The 25,666-nt window shown below is 37.0% G+C and overlaps 2 protein-coding genes across 12 annotated transcripts in view; both read right to left on the bottom strand.

The window, feature by feature from the left end:
* Positions 1-5,836, bottom strand: part of CSDE1 (cold shock domain containing E1) — a 40,647-nt gene extending 34,811 nt beyond the window's left edge. For all 11 annotated transcript variants that reach the window (XM_026712956.2, XM_026712957.2, XM_087929290.1 and 8 more), the window contains exons 1-2: positions 5,767-5,836; positions 427-821 (exon numbers count right to left, since the gene is read on the bottom strand). The gene's annotated coding sequence lies outside the window, so the exon portion shown is untranslated. The remainder of the gene's footprint in view (positions 1-426; positions 822-5,766) is intronic.
* Positions 5,837-17,033: 11,197 nt separating this feature from the next.
* On the bottom strand, positions 17,034-25,002 carry SIKE1 (suppressor of IKBKE 1). The gene is made up of 7 exons (XM_087929291.1): positions 24,840-25,002; positions 24,634-24,747; positions 24,384-24,545; positions 24,169-24,274; positions 23,356-23,498; positions 20,085-20,198; positions 17,034-19,264 (listed from the first exon to the last, which is right to left on the bottom strand). The coding sequence occupies exons 3-7, from the start codon at positions 24,540-24,542 to the stop codon at positions 19,148-19,150; spliced, it is 639 nt and encodes a 212-aa protein (XP_087785417.1). The 5' UTR covers positions 24,543-24,545; positions 24,634-24,747; positions 24,840-25,002; the 3' UTR covers positions 17,034-19,147.
* Between the last annotated feature and the right edge of the window lie 664 nt (positions 25,003-25,666).

Here is a 25,666-nt window from a genome sequence, read left to right as displayed (position 1 = left end):
ATTACTATTAAGGAGTTATCTTTACAGCATAAAATTCACATTTAGCCTACCAGCTTATGAAATGGAGACTCACTGACCGATACCAGTAACTGAGAGAAGGATATGGAGAAAGTTTGAGATCCAGATTTATAGCATTAGAGTAAACTGATTTCAAAAGCAAGAAACTGGAAAATAGCAGCAGAAAGCTTAATGAAAGTTACAATAATAAGACTGCAGTCCATGGTTAGCTCAACAAATAGAACAAAATGGCAGTTTTAAAGAATTTCAATAATTTTAAAAGACAAGCGTCATAGCCAAATATAAGATCTGCTTTGATATTTTGACCAATGAAGACAAGATTTAAAAAAAACAATTATTTAACTCATTTTATATGGCACTTTAATTTGAAATAAATATATTGCTATTCAACACAGTACATGGACCAACCTCGCAGTGATATTCTAATATTGCACTTTCAGTAGTATTTGCCGATTCTTCGTTTCAGCACACGTTTCAAAGTTTGAAGATTGCTATTGTTAAAAAAAAAAAGAAATAGCAAGAGACAAGTGATCTATCAAGCTAATAAAGAATAACTGGTGCTGCACTGGGCAATTTCAGCACAGTACTGAAGAAAACAAAGACTACTAGCAGCGTTGGGACGTGCTCTTTTGAAGCTGTTGAGTAGGCACAAACTTCTTGTTTCAGATCAAGTGTTGTGTCTTCAGTGTAAAGTTTACTCTTCTTTGGTCTTCTTTTGTTGTTACGATGTAATGTGTTCCTTTCCTGATCTGAACTTGAAGCAGCAGTTTCAGGTGGTAAATTCTATTCTGTTACACTTCATACTGGAGGGGAAAAAGAATAAACAAATTTATTATGATGTACGTTTTAGACAATTCTGTATCCTATGAATACGACCCCACCTTTGAGAAGAAAAATTCCTCACAAAAATTCCAGACATTACTAGTGTTTTAATCAAATTTCAAGGAATTCAATGAAAAACAAGTGTTGCCAATGCACTAAATATAAAACCAATTAAACAAAAACATATTTTACTGATTCATATAGAACATTTCCACAAGAAACTAAAGTCATATTGCTCTCTCAAGTCTTATTTTAAACTCATGCCAGTAGATTAGGCAAATATATACTAACTGATCCAAAGTCACATGCTAAGCTTCATGACTGAATTTGATGTCTTGCAAATTCTCATCTATCACGCTAATCACGATATTTCACTATTTACAAGTATTATCATGGCTCACAATTTTCATATTTGAAATTTAAATGTCCACTTTTTTTCAACATAATAGGTAAAAACAAGAGTAATTATAAATTTGAAACATTTTCTAATGTCAAGAAATGTAGTAACTATAAACATCACCTAATCCTGTTTTTATAAAGCACTCAACTATGATCACTTACAACTTGGCTGTCATTGATTTTCTTTTTTAAAACATGTCTTGTTTTGGACTTTGTGGTTGTTCATCAAGGCCTTAGAAATATCAGTATAAAATGAAATTTCTGAAAAGATTGAAATTGAACCCCCCTGTCTTGTAACATGGAATGGCCTGGGATATTTAGGGAAGGTCTTCCCTAAATAATAAGGGAAGGGTAGAATATTGGCAATATAAATAGAAGACAGAATTAACGGTATTAGCAGTAATGAAGAAACCTCAAGTTCTGTATATAAATATATTTAGTTGAAGACATACATTTTGAATACTGTAAACAGCTACAGAGATGGTCTTCAAAGAAAATTTAGAAGTGTTTATTAAAAAAAGGGATGCTGGGGCAGAAGTATTCCTTGAGCTAAGAAAGAAGGCAGTATTAGGAAGAGACACAGGCTGGCTTCTCGCTAAGATACTTGGATATAAGTGTAAGGGGAGAAAAAACAGTCAGAATTGCAAGATTACAAGTTAATAATAGCATATCCCAATAAAAATTATTGTGGAAACTTTCCTACAACCTCAAGAGGAAGAGTCATGGGGGGAAAAGTTTTCTTAAAAGACAAACATAGGGATAACTGAAGCCAGTGGAAGCTGGCAGAACTTGAAGATTAAGAAATGCAGGTGTTTTTGGTTTACATCTTAACGTTAAAATTCCATTTTCTTATATTTAGATTTTTTTAAACCAAAACTCAATTACTTTCTTTGAAATGTTTTGGGACTTCACAGTCATGTTTTAGATAAATTGTTTTTAATCACAATAAAAGTTTGTTTTTTTTCTGAAATTATTTTCCTTACTAGCATAAATTTTTGTATTCACAAAATTAATTTCTGTAGTAGCATACATTTCTGTACTTATATTACAAAAAATCATAACTAGGTAGCACACTGAATAAAAGTATCTTTTAACCTAATCCCTGTACTTAATATAGTTAAATTAAGTTTTCCACCAATACATTAAACTGTTAAAATGTTTTCCTAAAATAGTTTTTATGCAATGATTCTATATTCAAACAGGGGACAATGGTGTTACAGATAATTTTATTCTCAAATTCTATGTCCCAGAAAAAGAATATTTTAAAAGACGCAGTCCTTCAGAAACTGTTTACAAATTTTCCATTCCAGGCAAGGATGTTTTTTTTAAATACTGTATGTTAAAGGACAGGATGCTGGGTAAACAACATCCCCTTCAACATGTTTAATGTTGAAGGAGTTTTCTGAGCAACCAACAATCTCTGGGCATGTAATATAGAATGCTGTTAAGAAACAACTGAGTCATTTAGCCAAAGGAAAAGGTAAAATATTTAAGATTATAATCTGGAGCAGAAGTAATCAGAAACAAATGCTAGGGAATAGGAGAGAAGAAAGAGTAATGCCTCCTCCAGTTTTAAAACACCCTTTTCCATCAACTTTATTTTGGGAGGAAGATAACATTTCCAATTGGAAGGGCTTTCGTGTATTATATTCCAGCATAGCATGCTTTAAAAACAATCCCAATAATTAAAACTGAAAAGTACCCATCTTCATATTTTACTTATCCCACCTTTATTTCTTTTTAACTAGCTCAAGGTAGGGAAACATACATAATACTCCTGCCCACTATTTCCCCTATAGCAACAACCCTGTGAGGTGGGTTGGGCTGAAAGTGATTGGCCTAAAACCACACAGCAGGCTTCCATGCCTAAAATGGGACTAGAACTCAGTTTCCTAGTTTTTAAAGCCAGCACCTTAATCACTACATCAAGATTGCTTAAACATAGGAATAGGAACTCTGAAGTTTCATTAAAAAGATCTCTCTAGCCTATGTAGAAGATGAAATCTCAAAGGTGCTTTTTTCAATGTAAGTATTCATAGAATCAGAAAATCCTTTCTGCTGAATACAGAAAACAAAATCCCAATCTTCTCTATTTTACTAAGAGATAAATGTGTATCTATGCCTAAATTCACCAGGGCTCACCTCTAAGAAATATGACAACATAAATAAAATTATTTCCAAATACTTCCTACATCCGATGATCAAATCTGTTTTAGCAAAGCTGCAAAACCTTAGAAGAGCTTTCGTGAAATTAACTTGTGCCTCTATTTTAAATTCTTTACTTTTCAACTCAGCAGCTATAAATATTCCTCCTGATGGTAAACACCCAGTACAGTTGCCAAGCTTTCATTCAATTCAGTGGTCTCCAATACAACATGTGATCTGAAGGATTAGCCCAAGTCAGTCAGAGCATAAAGTTCAGACTTTTTGCCTTCTGAATATTTATTATTTGATTCGGACACATGAATATTGTTTTTATAGCTAACTGCACACATAAATTAAATAGTAGCCCTTATTGCTGATATGAAAAAGTTTTTCTGGGCATAATATTCAAGACAATTTAGCTTAAGTTACTTTAAAATATTTTTCAAAATATCTTTTCATTTGTAGTCAATGCATGCTATTTGATATTCCTTTATATAAATAAATATGAAGTAAAGTCTGTTTCACTTAGAATTAGGAATTAAATATAACTTTATTAAAGACATAGCAAAAGGCTATAATGACTATCCTATACTAGAGTTAACTCCCACAGATTTCAGTGAGGCTTACATTGGAATAATCATGCATGGCATTGTGCAATAAGGGTTTAACCATGGCACCACTGAATTTGAAATTTGCTTTTAAATATAGCTGCATAGGAATGACCTGTAATTAGATTACATGACTTTGAAAACAGGGCATTACACTCTTTTCTCACTGGAAAAACCAGCAGAATTGGAGCCTCTGGCTTGGAAACAAAGTAAACTCAAAACAAATTAACTCATCAACAAAAATGGAAAAAAACCTATTCTTTAAAATCTATTCTTAAAATTTCAAATTGTACTTAGAAACCATTTTGTATCTACAAAAAATGTCCTCAGCAATACATTTGGCATTTTAAAAAAAGTATATGGCAATGAAGCCTCAATGATTTGCTCTAAAATTAAAATCTTCTTGGCATGAGGTTCCCAGGCCTCCCAAATCTAGTGGCTTCCACCCATCTGGTGTTCTGGAAGACCATAAAGCCATGGTTGTTCTCATAGGCCTTGGGCTAAGATGGTTGAAACCCACCACTCTGAATATTAACATGCTGGATGTGAAATGTGAAATGGGCATCTACTGGGTTTGTCATCTTGTTTCCCCCCCCCTTTTTTTTATAGTCCGGGGTTTTTGTTATGTTGTTTTTTACTATACCGCATTTACCCTGTTTTTTTGCTTTGTGAGACATTCAGACACAAATTGAATAAAACGAATTATACATTTCAGTAAGTGACCAGTGTCCAATTGTATTAGTAGCATTCAAATGGGAATCTAAGACTTTGGAAAAAATATTGTTTGAACGTTTTCATTAAAGAAAATAAGGGAAACGTGAGTTACCACCCCATTTCCTCCTGTAGATTTACAAAGACGTTCAGCCACAGCATGCAGTCCTTAGGCAGCAAAATGGTGGCTCCTGCTACTGAGGGGCGGTAAGGCTAGGCTTTATATCCGAATAGAAAGAGTGCAAAAGCCTTGCTCCCATACCGCTACTGAAAAACGTAAGAGTGCAATCTAGAAATGCACGCTCCGCTGCTGGCTACATAGTAGCTACTATCCCAACCTGAGATAATTCCCCCAAGTATCTGAGGCGTGTCCACTATTTGCTCCCCACCCCGAACAAGATAAGGGGGGGGGAGAAAAAGAAAGGGGGGGGGGAGAGAAAGAGAGAGGGAAAATGGCGGCCGCTCCCCCTCACACAAAGGAAGATTGACCGCCCCTTCCCCTCCCCACGTCCACACGCTGCATGCTGGGAGAGGTAGTCTGCACGGCTAGCTTCGCTCCGTACACTGTAAAATACCTAGAACTCCATCCCCCAGCAGGCCTAGTAGCCTAATCTTTCAGAGGCATCACGATGGGAATTGGAGTGTTTTTCATCGCCGCTGCCGCCGCACCCCTAAACTCAATCCCCCATCGGCCCCTGCGGGGGAGAAAAAAAAAAAAGGCAAAACGCGTCGCGCACACTGGGAAGCGTAGTAATGTCGAGCCTTGGGCCCATTGGTTTTCCGTCTCTCTCTCTCTCGGCCCTGCCTAAGGGCAAACCGAGGGGTTGGCGAAGAGAGCGAACTTGTCTCGGCAACGTTCCTTCCCCCCCCCCGCTCCCTTTTGCTGTCAAATCGGCAGGCACTCGGTGGGTGGGGGAGGGGTCCCACCCGCACTAGACCGTTGGTCCCAGGTACTGTGACAGGAGGTGTTCCAAGCCACTCCAAGCTCCCCGTCTGTCTTCCACGAAGCCGCGACGCAGGACAAGAACGGCCATTAGTCTTCCTCTCAGAGAACCTCACTTACCCCAACAGCTCAGCGCCCCCGCTCCAGCGCCGCCATGAGCAGCACGGCACAGCACGTAGGAATAAATCCCGGCTTCTCGCGAGATTCGCGGGGAAAGCGGGATCGATTCACGCATGCGCAGGAATCCAGGCCAAGCAGAGTCGGGGAGCGAAGCGCAGAGGTTCGAGTAAGTAGAAACATACGGCGCATGCGTACAGTGCTGTTTGCAGAAGCAGTGCAGTTCTCAGACAAGTTTTAACACCGGTGGTTCACTGAGCATCTATTGCTAACCTGAAAATGGCAAAGATTACCATTTTTTCATTCCCCGTTCCCATACCTGGCGCTCCATTTTTTTTACACAGCAGCCTGTGAGGCAACTGAACAGATTAAGAAACTTCGGGAGCTTTTTTTTTTTTTTTTTTGCAGTTTCCTATTTCTACCAGTCATGCAACTATTAAAAGACCCGAAAACGGTGATTGGGAGAGAAACCTGTCAGTCCCATTTCCTCTTTTTTATTCCCTGCATAATACATCAGTTTTGTTCACCCCAAAACCTAATTACAGGAGGCATGTTTTACATGCTTGTCCCTGGAAACATAGATTTGGTGCAAGAATATCGTTTCCTGGAACCTTTGGTTTTAGTTCTGATTCACACAAATGCAGTAAAAGATGCTTGAGCAAAGGAGTAAATGATACATGATTGGGGATCATATAAATTAGGGATTGTAGTTGGTTGCTGGTTTGTTTGTATTCCTCCAAGTGAGAACAGTACAATTTTAGGATGCTTTAAACTGGGAAATAAAAGGGTAATACTGCGTTGGAATCAAAATAATTATATTCTCCATCCACCCACCAAATCACTACATATGATACATCTTTTCCATTTTGTTGCCCACATAGTCTTCAAAGCTCCTGAGGGGGGTTAGGAAATAGGTTCCAATCACCAAAATGCTGCCTGCATTTGGTTTAAGCAAATATGTGAAATCTGCCTTAAACTCCATTCTATTTCAGTAGCATTTGAAATTTGAAGAGCTATCTGCCTCCCTCCTCCCTTTGTTTTACCTTTTTAGCAAGGAGAATATACAGATTTCTGTCTTTTTAAATTTTTTCCTAATTTTTTTATTTTTTCATCCTTTTTCCATTTTATATTTTTTTCCTACATAATTGGAACCAATTCGATTAAGGTATTCAAGTGCCTGAAGATTTTTTCCCTTCCCTTTTTTATTTTTATCTTTTGCTTTTATTTTATTTTTTATTGGAGTGGTAGTTGGCTGCTCTTGCTTTCTCTTCTCAATTTTCCTGTTAAGTATTCTAAGATGAGCAGAAAGATACAAGCCTCAGCTTCTTCAATCCCGACTTCTTCCTCCTCACCATCTGGAGGACAACGATCAATACAGGTGATGTTACAACAAGAGAAGGAGAAAGAAGTGACACTGCAGATGATTATGCAAGGAATTCAAAAGATACAAGTAAAAACAGATAATATTGAAAAGAGAATATTGAGCAAAGAACTGAAAAGACAGATGAGAAAATTGAAAATATTCAACAGATGATGATGCAATACGAGGACAGAATCAAGAAAATTGAAGAACAAGATGTACAAAGAGATAAGGAGATTGGAGATATGGATAACCGATTGAATGAAGTGGAAAGAGACAAGGGCAGAACTCTGCAATCATTGGGATGGGAAATTGATAGATCAGAATTCTATCTTAGATTTCAAAATATAGAAGAAAAGAGTGAAAACCTTGCTGAAATGATGACAGAAATCCTGGCAGAAGCATTAGAGGTAACTAAAGAGAAGATGATGGATGGAATGGACGAGGTTTTTTCGTGTTTATACAAGATATGCGATGAGAAATAAACTGCCAAGAGAAGTTCATATCAGATTTACTAAGAAAATAATTAAATCACAAATACTGTAGGCGGAAAGAGAAAAAACACTAAAGTACAAAGATAAAGAAATAGTGGTACTGAAACAAGTACCGAGAAGAGTGAGAGAGATAAGAGAATATTTATTTTTGATCAAAGAGTTATTTAAGAGAGGAATAAATTATAGATGGCTGATACCCGAAGGTCTCATGTTTACCTGGCAGGAACAAAGACACAGAATTGATACAGTTGAAAAAGCTGAGTTATTCTATCTGGAAAATTTGAGAGGAAGAGAGGAAGATACAAGAAAAGAAGAGTCGTTAATTGAATTTCAAGAGGAATGTACAGCAATAATTGAAAGAAGGAGCTGTAGGTGGTGTACCCGGAGAACAACGAGAACCAAGATCTTCTAGAGCAGTGGTTCCCAACCTTTTTTTTGCCCTGCACCCCTAAAGAAATTTCACTCAAACCTTGCACCCCCTGAAATTTATATTTTGCTCAATTAAGTTAATCCATTGCAAAAGAAAATAAAAATGCCAACATATAGCCAATATCCTATTATTTACCTGGACTTTTCTCGCACCCCCTGGAATATTGTCTCGTACCCCCAGGGGGTGCGACCACCCCAGGTTGGGAACTCCTGTACTAGAGCAACAAATCTATCTTATAAAGTCTAAAATGGATGAGAGAAAACTGATTACAATTAATATAAATGGGCTTAATTCAGCTATTAAAAGAAGAAAAGTATTTCATAAGTTAGAGAAATTAAAATTTGATATAATCTGCCTACAAGAAATACATATTAGAAAACAACATGATTATATATTGAAACAACAAAAATTAGGGAAATTATTTACAGCGTTGACACACTGTGAAAAGAGAGGAGTGGTGTTATACATTAGAGATACAATCCCCGCGGTACAAATATATACAGATGATGATGGAAGGATTTTGATGGTGGAGATAACGGACAATAATCTAAAGACACTTTTAATAGCAATTTATGCCCCAAATATAATCAAGATTTTTACAGGAAATTACATAAGAAAATAATTGAACTGGACTATGCTAATATCTGTCTGATGGAAGATTTCAATGGAATAATAAATGACAAATTGGATTATAAAACACAAAAAACAGCAAAGAAAACTAGAAAGACATTGTCAAAATCCTTCTTTCAAATGGTAGATGAGATAAACTTAAAAGATGCATGGAGAGAGAAAAATGCGGAAAATAAACAATATACCTTTTATTCAAATAGACATGCATCATCGTCTAGAATAGATATGATATGGATATCAACAGAATTGCTTTCTAACACACAAGACATTGAAATAGAAACAAGTACCCGGGCAGATCACAATCCAATAACACTTGTATGGAAAGGACAAAAATGGAGATCTAGGTGGATTTTAAATAATACAATATTAAAGGAAAAAGACTTTAAACAGAAAATTGAGAGAGAATTGACTTTTTTCTTTAAAGAAAATACAAAAGAGGATACATCATTACAGAACCTCTGGGACACGATGAAGGCTTATACAAGAGGTTTGATAATGGACTATACAAGGAAAAGAAACAGAAAACAGAAAAACATCCTTAAAATATTGGAAGATGACTACAAGAAGTTGGAAAAAAAACTACAGAAATCACCACAAAAAAGGACATTAAAATTAAAATGGACACAACTAAGCATAAAATGGGGCTAATGGAAAAAGAAGAAATAGCACAAAAAATTAAAAATGCTAAGCAGAAATATTTTGAAGATACAAACAAACCAGGTAGATGGCTAGCATATAAATTGAGAAAGGAAAGAGAAGAATAAATCAATCGATAAATGAAGGACATGTATGCTATGGAAATGCGGAGAAGAAAAAAATTATTCAAGATTACTATGGAAAACTGTACCATCAAGAGAATGTTCAGGAAGAAAGAATTCAACAATACTTACAGGAAGCAAATTTGCCCCAGATAACCAAAGATATTGAAACAATGTTAGAAAGTAATATAACAATGATGGAATTAACAGAAGCTTTAAAAAAGCAAAACATTGGGAAAGCACCAGGTCCGGACAGTTTGCCAGTGGAATTTTATAAGACATTCCAGGAAACACTGAATCTTCACTTATTAGAAATTATGAATGAAGTTATGACAAAGAAGAGAATACCCAAAACGTGGTCAGAAGCATATATCACACTTGTACCGAAGGAAGACACAGACCAACAGCAAGTTAAAAATTACAGACCTATATCACTATTAAATTCAGATTATAAAATGTTTGCTTCAATTCTGGCAGAAAGACTGAAAAGATACTTAAACAATTTTATTCATCCTGATCAAAAGGGATTTTTGCCGAAGAGACAGATTAAAGATAATATGAGAATAATTTTAGATACACTGGAATACTATGAGGCACATCCTGAAAAACAAATGGCTCTGATGTTTATAGATGAACAAAAAGCCTTTGATAATGTGAATTGGCGTTTTATGCTGTTACAGTTGGACCAAATGGGCTTCGGTAAAAAAATTACTCAAGCCATCGAAAAGATATAAACAAACTTCAAAGGTTATGATAAATGGAGAGTTAACAGACTTTATAGATATAAGAAAAGGGACCAGACAAGGCTGGCTACTGTCACCTCTGTTGTTTGTGTTAACGCTGGAAGTGCTGAATAGGAACATCAGAGAAGAAAAGGAAATAAAAGGAATGAAAATTAAAAAAGAAGAGTATAAATTACAAGCCTTTGCAGATGACCTGGTATTTATATTAGAGGATCCATTGGAGTCTGCACCTAAACTGATAGAAAAGATAGAAGAGTATGGGAAAGTAGCAGGTTTGAAAATAAATAAAGATAAAACAAAGATTTTAGCAAAGAACATGTTAGTAAGACGAAAGAAAGAATTGGAGGAAGTTTGGGGGATCCAGGTCACAAACAAGGTTAAGTATTTAGGGATACATATAACACCAAGATGTAGCACACCTAAGGAGGACAATTATCTTAAACTTAAACAACAGATTGCGACAGATTTGATAAAATGGGAAAATTTACAATTATCACTGATTGGGAGAATATCTACAATCAAGATAAATGTATTGCCTAGAATCTTATACTTATTTCAGACAATTCCAATCAGATTAGGGAAAGAATTTTTTGAAGATTTAAACAAAATAGTGCTAAAATACATTTGGCAGGGAAAGAAAGCGAGAATAAAACTTAAATTGTTACAAGATGCAAGAATAAGAGGAGGATTTGCTTTGCCCAATTGGGAATTATACTACCAAGAGATGAGTCTGATGTGGGTAAAGGAGTGGATAACACTAAGGAATACTAGACTTTTGAATTTAGAAGGACATGACCTGCTGTTAGGGTGGCATGCCTTCCTCTGGTATAAGGGAACTAAAACGCAGGGGTATTTTAGAAGACATTATATTCGAGAAGCATTGTTTCTAAACTGGGAGAAGATAAAAAAGCAATATTATTTAAAAATTCCGCTATGGTTATCTACTATTGAAGCTTTTTCCTATCCAATAATATATAAAAAGGAACAGTTAGATATGGTGAGATATTGAATGAAAAGGGTGAACTTAAATCTATGCAAGCGTTGTAAGAACAAGGTGTAAAAATGAATTGGTTTTCATATTTGCAAATACAATCTAGATTTGATAAAGATGTTAAAACAGAAGGTATCTATGATAAGTTGACTGATTTAGATAAAATTTTGACAGGTACTGATGAAAAAGTAATCAAAAAACTTTATGGACATTTGCTAGAGTTTGAATTAGAAGAAGAATAAGTAAAAGAAACAATGATTGTGTGGGGGAAAAATTTCGGATATGGGATTGATTAAGATAAATGGCAAAAATTGTGGTCTCAAAATTATAAAATGGCAATGTCAACTGCATATAAAGAAAATTTGTATAAGATATTTTACAGGTGGCACTTACCCCCGACGAGAATTGCGAGGATGTTCAAGAATAAATCGGATAAATGTTGGAAATGTCATCAGATACCTGGTTCATATTACCACATGTGGTGGACATGCTCAGATGCAAAAAGATATTGGACTATAATCCACACATGGTTGGAAAAAATGACAAAACAACACATAGACTTTAAACCTGAGATATTTTTATTGGGAATTATACCAGAAATATATTGTAAAGAATTGAAATATTTGATTGTAAATGTTTTAACAGTGGCTAGAATTGTATTTGCTAAGAATTGGAAAAACGAAAAAATACCTATGCCGGAGGAAATTATTAAGAAAATTATGGACCGCCGAAATGAGTAAATTGACATTTGAAATTAGAGAACAAGAGGATAAACAATTTTATATGGGATTTATTTTATCAATGGTTAGATAAAAGGACATGGTAAAGAAATAGATTAGTAAGCCTTACAATAAAAGTTAATAGACTGATGAAGAATACAATATAAAATATATAACCATTGGATGAATGTATACGATTAAATCATAATGAAAATTAGAATATCTCGTATAAAATGATGGAAAAATAGTCAAATGAATGTTTAATAATTGTTATTATATAAGCACAAGCTAGACCGATAATGTGAGAATTTACATAACTTGTGAGTAATGGTAAAAAAAGGATAGCACAAAAGATTGTAACCAACTGACACACTGTATGTATATAATTGAAAGAGGGCTTTATGTTTTTATGTTTTGTTCGTATGTTTGTTGTAAAAAATAAAAACTTTGTAAAAAAAAAAAGAAATTTGAAGAGCTATCCTGAAGTCCAACCCTTATTTATCTCACTTTTACTGTAGTGTGTCAGAAAGCAGATATGCATAGTTAATTGTATCACCCCTTAATGTATTAATACAATGTCACAATATAGTAGCCATAAGCAAGACTATCTTTTGAACTACTGTGTTACACTAGCATATCCAAACATGGTTTTACTGTATCACTTGGGAATGACCAGTGAACAGTTTGAAAAACATTGTTCACAAAGGTCATTAAAAGAAGCATTACCTCAAGGAGCAGGTTCTCAGTCTTCTGGGAAGCTGCAAATTGTTAGGAACTTGTTATTTTTGTGTGTGTGTGTGGGGGGGGGGGTTGAAAGGACTGAAGAAATGTTCAGCTTCATCTGCCCAATTCTTGTATTTAGGATCTATAGGTTTTGAAAATACTCATGTTTATATGTGAGAAGTGCTCTTAGCTCTTCAGCCTTGCCTTAGTTGGCAAAATGTATTATATTAACCTTGCGATACAGCTGTAATTAATAGTTATGTCAGGCAGATTATCCCAGGGTTTAATTGCAAGGATCAGTTGGTAGTTACTTCATTCTTTGGAAATCTCTGGACATAAAGGGAACAGCTTTAGAACATGTTGGCTAAATTCACACAATATGCTAAGCCAAAATGTGGTTTGTTTTTGGCTTAGTGTATCTATAGTGAACCTATATAGTGGTTAAGACGTTGGACTTGTGTTGGGGAGACTTGATTAAGCCAGTAACACTCTGTATTTTTGGGATAAAATTAGAAAACAGCCCAGAAAGCAGAGATTGAAGATGAAAAGCAACCAATTAATTAAAAAAAAGAGCTGTGTTATAAATTATGGCAAAGAGAACCCAGTGCCAATAGCTCCATCACCAGAGCAAGTCTGGCAGTAAAACTACTTTAAAAGCATGAATTTTTGGTGGTATTGTAATTTTTTTTAATCCTTCCCAATTTTTTTTAATGAACTAAGCATCCAGGAGGCATAATATATTTTGCATCCTAAGACTCCCACCATCGCCAAATGGATTTTGTAATCTAGATTAAAGTTTTGATCTGCTGTTAGATATCCCATGGTGGTAACTGCTTAAACTCTATATTTGCATGCAGAATTGAAGTCATGAATAAGAGCAAGGAGTCCTTCTCTCTTCTCAGTTTCCCTGACAGTCTGCAACTACTGTGTGAGTATTGCACAGGGCTGTCAAATCCATGGCCCATGGGCCGGATGTATCATGTGCTGGCCATGGCCACATCCAGTTTAGCAAAGGGGAAAAAGGTCACAATACGTCACATGATGCCATGACGACACTAGCTTGACGCCACTGGTGTTGCACAATTGCTGCAGCAGGAATTCCAGCTCAAAAGAAAACCTTCAAAGATTCCATGCTGCAGACAATTGTTTTATATCTGCAGACAATTGTTCACACAAATGTTATCACCTGAAAAGTTTGTTAATATAGCTGTCAACACTGAAAATATGGCTAACCTATTTCAATTCTTAAAATTTATGTACAATTATTTGGTTAAGTGTGGAAAAGCTGTCTGCTTAGAAAAAAATGCAAGCACCTCTTCTACCTTCTCCTCCTATTTGAGCTTTCTTCCCAGCTTAGAAGAGGGGATGTCAATAAACATAAAATTTTGAAATGGGTGTGGGAGGAGAATGGAGTAGAAACCCATTGGCAAACAGAAAAAAGTCAAATAAAAGAAGGGGTTTTTTTTCTTTCAAAGGGAGTGGATGGTCCAGAAGAAAAAGAAATGTAGAGGCACAGCATAGCATAACTATGTGAATACTGTGAGCCAAAGCAGCCCCACCCCCCAAAATTAATCAAGCACAAAGAGCTGATTTGTGTGATCAAGAACAAAGTATCCATGATAGCAACTGATGAATTTCACATGAGAAAGGTTCATGAACGAAGAGAAATTGCTATCAGGTTTCATATTGATAAGAGCAGAAATAATAAGCTTCAAGAAGTGAGGTATTTCTTCACAGCATTGTGGTATGAAATCATCATCCAGAAATGAATTGCCAATATATTAAATATTATTAAAAAGCTTCACTTGGGGGCAAAAAAACCAGCAGGAAAACTAGTGGTTATAGCTTTTGGAAGGCAGGTGGATTCCCTGGATTTCCTTGAATCTGGTACCACTTCACTACAATGTTCAAAAGTTTGAAAGAATTGAGTAGAGCTTGGAAGCACAGAAGGAAATTTTGCTGCAGTATGAAAAGATTAGGGCTCACACCACACAAGCCACCGATGAAATTTGATTTTTGGTGTCTTATCCCATCTGCCATTTAGCACCATATATGTCCCACCTTTTGAATGAAGCAATAACCTCACAGGCATATATTTGACTTAGATGAAGAAATGGACCGTTAAGATTTGATTAAAGCAATGTAGAGTTAATCTGTGAGGGCTTTAAAAAAATTGTCCCACGTTACAGCAGTGTTTATGTGAAAAAATAAATACAGCTAACGAAATAGTTAATCCCAAGGATTGTTTTTCTGTCTTCTTAAAATTTACAGCAGTACAGATATAATTTTTTTCATTCGGGCCTTGTATCTGATAAAGTCCTTCCTGAGCTGTTACAATGCACAGGCTACTTTTATAAAGTGCTGTTTTTGAGCTTCTGTCTACTTTGAAATAGTGGCATTACAAGGCATTTGGTGGCATAACAAACTCACTTTATGGAATCCCTTCAACTTATTCTGTATCCCTGATATTCTATGGATTATTGTTTTAAGAAACATATTATCTTAGTGTGATATACAAATCCAGTTCCAGTGTCTCAAAGGTACTTTTTCAAGAGGCAACTGGACTTTCTGGTTTTTCTTTGAAGACATTTTGCTTCTCATCCAAGAAGCTTCTTCAGCTCTGACTGGATGGTGGGGAATAGAAGGATCCATATTCCTTGCAGACAGCTGGTCATTTGATAATTTGATAATGATAAGTACCAGCCGTCTGCAAGGAGTATACATCCTTCCATTCCCCACCATCTAGTTGGAGTTGAAAAAGCTTCTTGGTTGAGAAGCAAAATGTCTTCAAAGAAAAACCAGAAAGTCCAAATTGCCTCTTGAAAAAGCACCTTTGGAACAACTGTGACCTGGATAACTGAGAATCTCCACAGACATCCAGCTTCAGTGGTTAATTTGTTGTTCAGTGCATCACACAAATGAGAGAAAATTGAGCTAATCAAGTAAATTGTGGCAAAGGTACCAGCAATATGTGCACTGTGAGCTATAGTCAATTTAAATTTGACACTAGGAAATACAATTGTGAAATAAAATTAATCAAATCAGAATATTGCATCATATTTTACTTACAATTCTAATAATTACCAAAGAGTAACCAAACATGTATATGACAACTTAAACATGATTTAAGAAAGCATCATTACAGTTTTACAGGATACTATATTCTTCTTTGGAAGAGATTGCGAAGACCAGACTCCTCTCTAGAGCACTAAAAATCCCCACAACCGTTCTCATCCTGGTCATTCATATTTTGAACTGTTACCATCAGGGAGACACTATAGGTGTCTTAAAATGAGGACTAATAGACTGAGAAACAGTTTCTTTTCCAAGGCAATAATTGTCTTGAATCAAACAATGCATATGTGATTTAGTCCTATGTATATAGTGGTATTTTTAAACTAACTTACTGTATGTTTCAGATAGATTTTAGACTAGGTTTATTATTATTATTATTGTTATTATTATTGTCGTCGTTGTTGTTAAATACTCTGTAGTGTGATTGTGATGTGGTGTTTGGGACACTGTGCTGGAGTAGCTTTCAAATTTTATTGTATTTGTAGAATGCAATGACAATAAAGGTCTACTCTTCTCCATCTATCTTCTTCTCTTCTGCTACTGATATAGGGTAGAGAAGTAAGTCTCTTGGGTACTACTTTGACTCAAGATACTTCCATTAATACCCACCAGACACTCTGCTCCATTGCTTTTGAAAAAAAAATCTGGCATATCAGCCAAGTACATAATTTTAGTACCATATTTATTTATAGAAATGTCAGTGGAAAAAGTGGGGTGGCAGATAATATAGTGGAGCTATCATCCAATAAATGAATTTTTTTGATTGGCCGTTATCTCCATGGTAACTATTTTATAAGTAGGCAATCACCCTTTCAAAATCCATTCAGAAGTGGTTGTCCTCTTCTTTATCATCAGGCTTTTCTATCCCTATTGCGTCCATCTTATCTAGATTCATTATAATTTTATTTCTCTAGATCAGTCCTAAAAATCAATACTGTAACTGTGTCCAGAGATTTAGCATGCAACAAGTAGCCACCCTTTCCACAAGCTTAATAAGATTATCTCCCCAAATTCAGAAGGCACTGCTTCTGCTTAATCTTTAGGATAGGCTTTCTATACAATATGGTCTGTAACCATAAGAAAAGCTGAAAATAAACAGTCCATAACCAAACACGCTTATATTGGGCCTGAGCCATTATGACAATTGTAAAACAGGCAACTGCAATGTGTGTCATTAAATAATTTTTCCACTTTAAGACATACAGTTTATTCTAGGAGTAGCCTAGTTACTGCAAAGTAATGCTTAGGTGCATGTTTATAAAAATGTAGGCAAACCTGCTTTTTGAGTGGCAGAAGGATGCAGCTGGTTGCTTACAGGATGTGAAGAAAATAATTTGATACATAACATAAGGCAACAATAAATTTATTAGTAGCCATGTGAAAGAATAATCTTTCTGCTCTAAGTTACAATATGGCTTGTTTGTTTTTGGCTTGGTAAATAAAGCAGGGTCAAAACAGTACATGAATCTAGCAGACTTTTATACTTGCAAAATAGAATTGACAAGTTGATCACATTATTTGAGGAGTGTTCTATTGGTCCTCAATTCACAGTCAATGTATCACTTTCAGAAACGTGAAGCTACAGCATTTCTTTATTAAATTTAATTAACAACCTGAGAATACAGAATATAACTCGAATGTCCAAGGATTTGACCAGAAACTTTGATAACAGTCAAATTTAAAATATGTCCAAAAACATAAAAAAAGAGGGAACCTATGGCCCTTTTCATGTTGAAAAATTAGTTTTAATATCCCTAATTACCAGCCATTATGGCTGGGGCTGTACAACAACATCTAAATGGCCAATAGTGCCTCGTCCTCTGCCATAAATAATTCTCTGTACAAAAAAGCCTTAGCACACAATACTGCCTCAAAACATTTATTTCAAGAAAATGAGCCAATATACATATTTAATAAGACGAGAGGTAAAGATAATATTTTTAATTTACTGAATAGAATAGGCTTATAAGATGGTAAACAATAGTGCAGCATCTCTGTAGGTAATTAAATTTACATCCTACAGGATAGTTACAAAATAATCCACAGCCTATACAAAAACTGGGCAAATTGCAGCTCATAACAAGAGCTTATTGATTCTGAAGATGGCATGGAAGGCGTATATTTAAGGCATAATGCTGCAAAGATTCTGAGTTTGTTCAGCTGATTGCATTATGCAAATAGGGCCCACATTTTAAGAATTTTTTAAAAAATCTGCTCAGCCTTTAAAATAAAATTTCCAATGTGAAAACCTGAAAATACCCCCAGATGAATTTAATCAATTAGCCTATCACTCCTTTCCATCAAACGTATGGGGCAAGAAGGAAACTAGCAAAATGACATAAATTTTGTTTAGTTATATTTCTAAAACTTAGTTAAACCAGGACAGCAAGAATAAATATGCCCAATACATTTCATAGATTCTGTTTTACCATCAGAGAATGGATGCCCAAGAAATTTTAAAAGAGACATTTATAATGTGTACATTTGAACAATATTAACAAATATTAAGTATATTTATCTTCAACCATCAATCTTTCAAGAAAAATAATTTTTAAAATATTGGCAGGTGCTTGCAAAAAAGTAAATTCATCTTTTACAGGAATAATATATATATTTGTGCAAATGCCTACACACAGAGTAATCTTTATAGGGTATAACAGAGACTTGTTTCTACGCATCTCTCCTTCCTGACATCTATGCACAGGGGCTTAATGTGACTAAGAAATTAAAGTCAGTTTCCTTGATCAAGTAGATATTGAGAAAGACAGAAAAGGAACTAATAAGGTTATGCCCCATAATGGATTATCATACCCATTGAACCTTCTAGGTAGGCAGAAATACCAGACTTTGTTATAACCCGCAGAGACATCTCCTGCGTGAAATAGTCAGGCATTGTGTGTTACTTTCAGTATTGGTTTATTTATTTCATTTATTAAATTTCTATGCTAAATTTCAACTCCCCTACCAGGTGACACTGGGTGACTGTTGATATTAAGAAATAGGTAATATGACAGTATATTTTTAAATGATACAATAAATGCAGCACCAAAAACAATGCTAGAAGCAGAAATTCTAGCATTAAGGGTAGGAGTGCCCAAGCTTTGTACAACAGTGCACCTTAACATATTTAAGAACTGAATGCCACTTAAATTTAAGTCATGCTAAAAGATTTGACTTTAATATTCTTTGCTCACACTAGAAAAGTTAAGATGATCCTTGCTGCATCCTGCTGAGATTTCTAAAATCAGGGGTAACCTAAAGAAAACATTTACTTCACTCTACTGCAGGATTAAGCAAAACAAATCTTAATGAAAGGGGCCATTACAGCCCCCTCCCCAGCACAGAACTTACAATATGGTAACAGGCTTGGAATGGTTTCCAAGAGAAGACTAAAGGGAATTAAAGGAACACTCAGAAATGAAGCATACTCATTCCTGCAGTAGAGTTTCCAATTTCCAGGATCAACTGTTCCAGGACTGAGGTTTTGTAGCTTGAGATGCAACATCAAGTAATTCTTTCCTCACTTCAACAGATTCTTTACTGATTGATAATAATTTTCGCAACTCTTTATTTTCAAGCTGAAAATTAAAAATAATAATGTATCTGTTAGTGACAGAGACAATATATTCATTCAGTGCCATAAAAATGTAATTTTGGGGACATCTGTAGTTACTTCCCATATATCACTCCTATCATCTTTCCATGCCGCTTTTTGAAAGATCTATCATCAGATAAATGTCCAACACTTCCTATGAGCACCATGGTGAACAGACATAGTACTAGCTTTTGTTAACTAGCAATACAGCTTTGTTAAGGGAATTTTACTATTGGATGCTGGATCCAAGTCAATGTAATCTTTCTGGAACAAAGGATTGTTGAGCTCATCCTTGCGATTCCAAATAGCTGCTCCTCATGAATAGACCACCAAAACTATCGCTTTTTATGATCAGTTTCTGAATGGAGTAGCTGAGAATTAGGATTTACATCAAGTTCAACCTCTCAAAGCAACCATTATGGACACTAACCTGGAGAGAGCCTTATATCTTAATCACTTTTTTGGATTAAAAAAAAAAAGTTTGCATATTTGTAGAGATTAAGATTTTTCAAACTGGCAAGGTTTTTCATCAGATGATAATTGTGTAAGTTTAATTGTAAATGTTTTATATATGGGCTTGGTATATGGATTTTGTAAAATTAATAATGGATTAAGGGGCTAAAAGAATTTTAAACCCTTCCAACTCTGTTATTCATACTATACAACTATGAAGCTACTTCAGTATGATGCATGTAACAACCTTTAATAGAGAACATTCAATGCTCCTTTAAATTTGGATGCTGAAAAATCACAAATATCTTCCTTTTCAACAATCCCACACTTCACAGTGGTTCAGTACTTACCTCTAACTGTGCTAGCTTTTCTTGTATTTTATAATATTGATCACTGTCAACACTGACTGCTTTTCTCATAACTTCTCCCATTTCACAGATTATGTCGATCTGACTCTCAATCTCCTGAAGATAGGTTGCAAAACAAAATTATTTTCAATTAAAAACACGTAAAAACAGATATTCATCACTATTGCAAATTAAAAACTCTAATGAAGAGAGAAAAATAATGCTCGGCTGGAGGAATTGGCTTCTTTAATTAAATTTGTATTTTTCAACAAGGGGGAACAGCTGATACTGTAACGAGGCTTCAATAAACCTTTTCGCTAGACTGAACTGTTGAAATCTTTCAGATTATAAAAACGCCCTTAAATTAATGCAATTTATTAGAGAAAGTAAAAAAAATGCAGCAGACAAGCAGTATACTTTAAATGATAATCAGTCCATAATAAGGTATTGTAAAAGTAAAAGTATCTGTAATGAGACATGTCCATCTAAGTCAAGAAAACTTTTAATGAATGACTGTTGAACTCTAAAAGGCTAATTTTAAGTTGTGCCTTTATACTACATTTTATTTACCATATATTTCACTTTTTTAATATACAATACCATGGCAGGTTTATGTCTTGGAACTACATTAAGTAGGAATCAACTACTGCCATCATACACTTTTTAATAATCCTGTTATTCCATAATTTAAGACAGGCCCTATTATTTAGTAAGGAACATTTTGTTCTGAAATATTTCTAATATGTGCTATTCTTATACAATGTAGTCATGATCCAGTCTCGCCATGCCGTACCAACATACTCAGTTTTCATTTAAGAGCTGGAAAAGACCTTTTTCCTCATTGCAATACCCGCACAGATTGCACAGATACCCTCAACCCTCAACTTTTTTGCAATGCATCCATGATTTTTGTATCCTCTTAACAAGGATATAGTATTGCTACTGACATGGTGCTCCAATTACTAACACAATCACAGCATTGACTACGTAATCCTATATAAAAAACATTTATATTATACAAGCTATTCTTGTTACTTCTCATTAGCTCCATGACTATTATTTTACACACCAGTTTAGGAGCAAACTGGAAAACAGGAAGGCTTTGGATCTAGCAGATGGGTACCCTCTCTTGTGAATCTACTTTGCTAGTCATGTTTTCCATTCCAAAAAAACTCAAATAATCTGTAGCAGGGGTTGCCAATCTTTTGGACCTCAGGGAGCACCAAACTCATACTTTTAAATCCCGAGGACCACTAATATGAATTTTTTTAAAAAAATATTATATTTAATATAACATTTTTATTTTTTATATTAAATATAAATTTAATATTACATATATGGGTTATGTTTTCGCGGGTATTTATATATATGATATTTAGTTTTGTTCGGGTATTTTCCCATGTCTTTATAGTTGTGCTTTTAAAGTTATAGCAATGTTTATTGTAACAAAATCATAATTGTGGGGCAGAGCAAAGGGAAAGGAGGTGCCTCTCTCATCCTCTGAGAAGAAAGAGGGGCCTGGAGACTGGGAAGATATGGACAGATATGGCTCCCCCTCAAACGGAAGCAAAGCAGAGCCCCTCCAATCTGGTCTCCTGTCATTTCATATCTCCTCCAAGTCAGAGGAAACCTCTCTCTCCTTAGCCAGGTGTGGCTGCCTGGAGTTGGGAGAGGGAAGGAGGGCCAGGCTAAAAGCGCTGAGGAAGATGAGCTCCTAATAACCAGGCAATACCCCCCCCTTCGGCCTCCACACAAGAAGATGCCCCCCCCCCATAGGCTAAGCTCCAGGTTTCTCCTGCCACTTCCAAGCAGAGAAAGTCCCTCCCTATGTGAAGGGCAAAGTGGGGGTCAAGCCCAGAAAAGTTCTTGCCTGCACAAACAGGCTGGTTATGAGGAACCCATCTTCCTCAGTGCTCTTTTGGTTTGGGCATTTGGTCTCCCCCCACCCCACCCCCACGCCAAAGGAAAGCCAGCCAGGTTTCTCCTTCCTTCCTATCCTTCCCCCTGCTCTCTTCCCCCCACTCAATCCTACTTCAGGACAGAGGAGAGCATGCTGGAAATGTGTGTTGGCATTTCCAAAACACATTTCTCCGGCGCTCGCCCACAATTCTTCGCGTTCCTCCAGGCCTGGCTTGCTGAGGGGGCAGAGCAGCCCTGATGTCTCTGCTGCCCCCCGCTGGTCCCATCCATTGCTTCCTGAGGAAGGCACAGGAAAAGAAGCGAGCAGAAACATAGCTCTTGCTGGGGCGAAAGAGCGGAGATCAGAAAGCACAGGCAACAGAAAGCGGTGCTTTTCAAAGGGGACAGTTTCTTTCTTCTCTTGCTTGTGCCTTCTTTGATTTCCACTCTGTCACCCGAGTGAGAGCTATGTTTCTGCTTACTTTTCCTGTGCTTTCCCCGGGCAGCGATGGAGGGGAGGGGAGCAGAGCAGAGCGCCGAGAGGGACGAGAAAACTGATGCTGCCGCCACTTCATTCTGGACCTCTGAACTGGTGAGTGCAGACTTGTCCACTCCACCCCTCCCACCACCATCAGCTGGTACTTTTCCTGCCCTGGGCCATCCCTACAGCCCGCAGCCATTGAGAAAGAGCACAGGCCAAGAGATGCGAGCTGGAAGGTGCGGGAGTTCCACGCAAATGCAAGTAAGCATGGCGCTACTGCACCTTCCGACCATCTCCCATCGCCGCTTTAGCCCGCCTGTGCTGCCAACCCCCTCTTGCTGCAACAGCACCATCACCTCACGCTGGCTGGCGAGGGCTGCGCTGCTTTTTGCAGGTTTGTGCTTGGCCGAAGGGTGGGGGCCAGCGGGTGGGCAGGCCATGTGAGCTGCACAGCCTTGTGTTCCTGCACAGCCTGGATTACTTGCTTTGTGGTGGACATTTCTCTGCGGTCCACTAAAATTTCCTCTAGACCACCAGTGGGCCACGGCCCACCAGTTGGCGACAGCTGATCTGTAGTATATGGAATGCCTTCTGAACAGTCATAAATTTATAGACCTACTTGGAGGCAAAATGTAATGAAATTTTGTAGGGTTTTTTGTGGCATAAAAATAATTTAATCATCCATGGTATTTACAATTATTTACTTTATAAGAACTCTTAAGTTACGTCTCAGCTGCAGTACTTTCTCCTAGAAAGAAAAGGCACTTCTGAAATATTTCAGAGAAGAGACTCTTGAGGAAAAAGCAAGAGTCAAAAGGAACAGAGCATACATCCAAGCAACTCTCCTAAATCTATTTCTACTTTTTTTTTAGAGAGAACATAGTAATTTCTTACCGCAGACTGACTTTGATGTACTTGCAAAACCGATTGAGAATCCACATCTTTTCTTTTCATCATGAGCTGCAGCATATGTTTTCTGTATTTGCTCATAATAAGTTCCAGTGCATCTTGATGTTCTTCTAAAGAGATCCATAGCTCTGGGGGAAAAAGTGTAATTCCATGCTATGACTATATTGGTAGGATGCACATTGGTCCCTAGTATTACTATTTGTTTGGTTACACTTCCATTTCAAATTCTTTCCCTGATGGCAGACCAGGGAAAGACTAGACTTTTTTGATCAAGGCCACTCTGGATTAGTATTTTATAATCAAACAAATTTGATTTATAGTCTAATCCTATGCATTTGAGGGCACATTTCTGTTTTTCACTGAAGCTTATTGTTATGCAAATGTGTGGCAGACTATCTGTCACCTATTTATATAACAACAGTTAATCAGTGAGGTTACAATCTATTTTTTGAATAAGTTGCAGTTGAATAAACTTGAACAAAATTTGAGAGTTTTTTTTGTCTTGGCATGCTTATATAACCAGTATATAATGCCATGGGGAACACCAATAATAAAATGATTTAAGCTGGTATTTTTACCATATGATTTGTTGCATAAATAAGATATACACTGAAATGTGGCTCAAATAATACCCATTTTATCAAAGTTATTTACATCAGATCTCACATACTTCCAGCCTCAGAACATTCCTAAAATATTCTAAATTGTGCTCTGAAGTAAAGCCCTCAATTAATGGTAAATCAATACTTCCATAAAAATCATTTTAGGTCACAATTATTTCATTAGGACAATGCTCACCTCTATTTTCCTGTTGCAGATCTCTGATCTGAGTGTTTTCCTGAGATAAGAGAATGTGAGGTTTGTATTTAGAGAAATCCTTTAGCTCAGCTGCATCTTCTTGATACTTGCAAAAGAAAAACGTTTTTGTATGAGCCAGAGGGACTTGTACAGTGCAACACATCCATTAACCCGCACTGCCAATCCATTTGTGCCATTAACAAACCTGAACTCACTTTGTGTGAAAGAGTTGTACCAGCTTCTTTCATGGCTACTACTTTCTTATGCAACATAGTAGACTGATCAATGAGAGACTCGGCAGCATTATCGTGATCTTTTAGCCTTTCCAGCAACGTCTTTGCATCTGTCAAGATCTTTTCTATTGTGCAGGCCATTTCCTGAGAAGACAGGGGAGACTCCAGATTCCAAGCTCACAGGATGTAACGATTTGGTGAGGGGAGGCTAAAGAAATGAATCAATACCTACCTTGCCAGCATTTGCTAAGAGAGCTTAGGCTCGCATCAGGTTGTAGAACAAGCCGGAACAAGAAAAGTGAGAAGATCGCGCCACCGTGACCGCAATTCAAGGCTTTAGGTTTAGCTATTAGTAACAAGTCAGGAAAACAGCACTGTCTAATCTTTGGTCTGTACCACCTTAAGACCGGAGGGGGAGAGACGAAGGAAATTCCCTACCGCTCACTTGGAAATCCCGAGGAACCGCGTTACAGCCCCTTCCCCGCGACGTCCTCTCTCTTCCGCCCGCGCGCGCGCGCGCGCGCACACACACACGCACACACCTGTGTGGCGGCCCCGCTTGGCCACGCAATACTGGATCTTAGCTGAAGGAACGAGGAGTGGGTAAGAACCGCTAGAGGGCGCAGAGGTCACGGGCTCCGAGTCGCTGAATTGTCGTCGCTTCCGGTGTAATGTTCGGTTTCGGAAACGAAGGACGTCATGGTTCTCCAAAGGGACTTCCGCTCCCCAGTGAAGCGGCGGGGAGGGGAGGGGAGACATGGGACCTATACGTGCAAACTGGCGGTTCATCTGGCGTAGTTTGCATTTGTTAGTGGCAATGGTAGTGATGCGGGAGGTTAGCGCTGTCTGTACAGCAATATATCTCCAAAGCCATTGGAGAGCCCCTAAAGTAGCAGCCTCTCTAACGCAGGGGTCTCCAACCTTGGCAACTTTAAGACCTGTGGACTTCAACTCCCAGAATTCCTCAGCCAGCTTTGCTGGCTGAGGAATTTTGGGAGTTGAAGTCCACAAGTCCCAAAGTTGCCAAGGTTGGAGACTTGGAGCTTTGCTGGCTGAGGAATTCTGGGAGTTGAAGTCCACAAGTCCCAAAGTTGCCAAGGTTGGAGACCCCTGCTCTAACGGATCTCTAAAGCGGACAAGCACTTGAGCCCGAGTAGAAGCAGGTAAAATGTCCAACAGGCAGCCTAATCAAGAGCGGAGTTAACATAATTATTTAACTCTGGTTAAAACTGCTGCCTTGTTCCCTGACTAAACCCAAATGTTCT

The sequence above is a fragment of the Pseudonaja textilis genome, chromosome 3 (genome assembly GCF_049901715.1).
Source record: "Pseudonaja textilis isolate UNSWEBS1 chromosome 3, rPseTex1.2, whole genome shotgun sequence".
Lineage (NCBI taxonomy): Eukaryota > Metazoa > Chordata > Lepidosauria > Squamata > Elapidae > Pseudonaja > Pseudonaja textilis.
The sequence above is the reverse complement of the archived record's forward strand: the minus strand, read 5'-3'. Positions and strand labels throughout refer to the sequence as shown.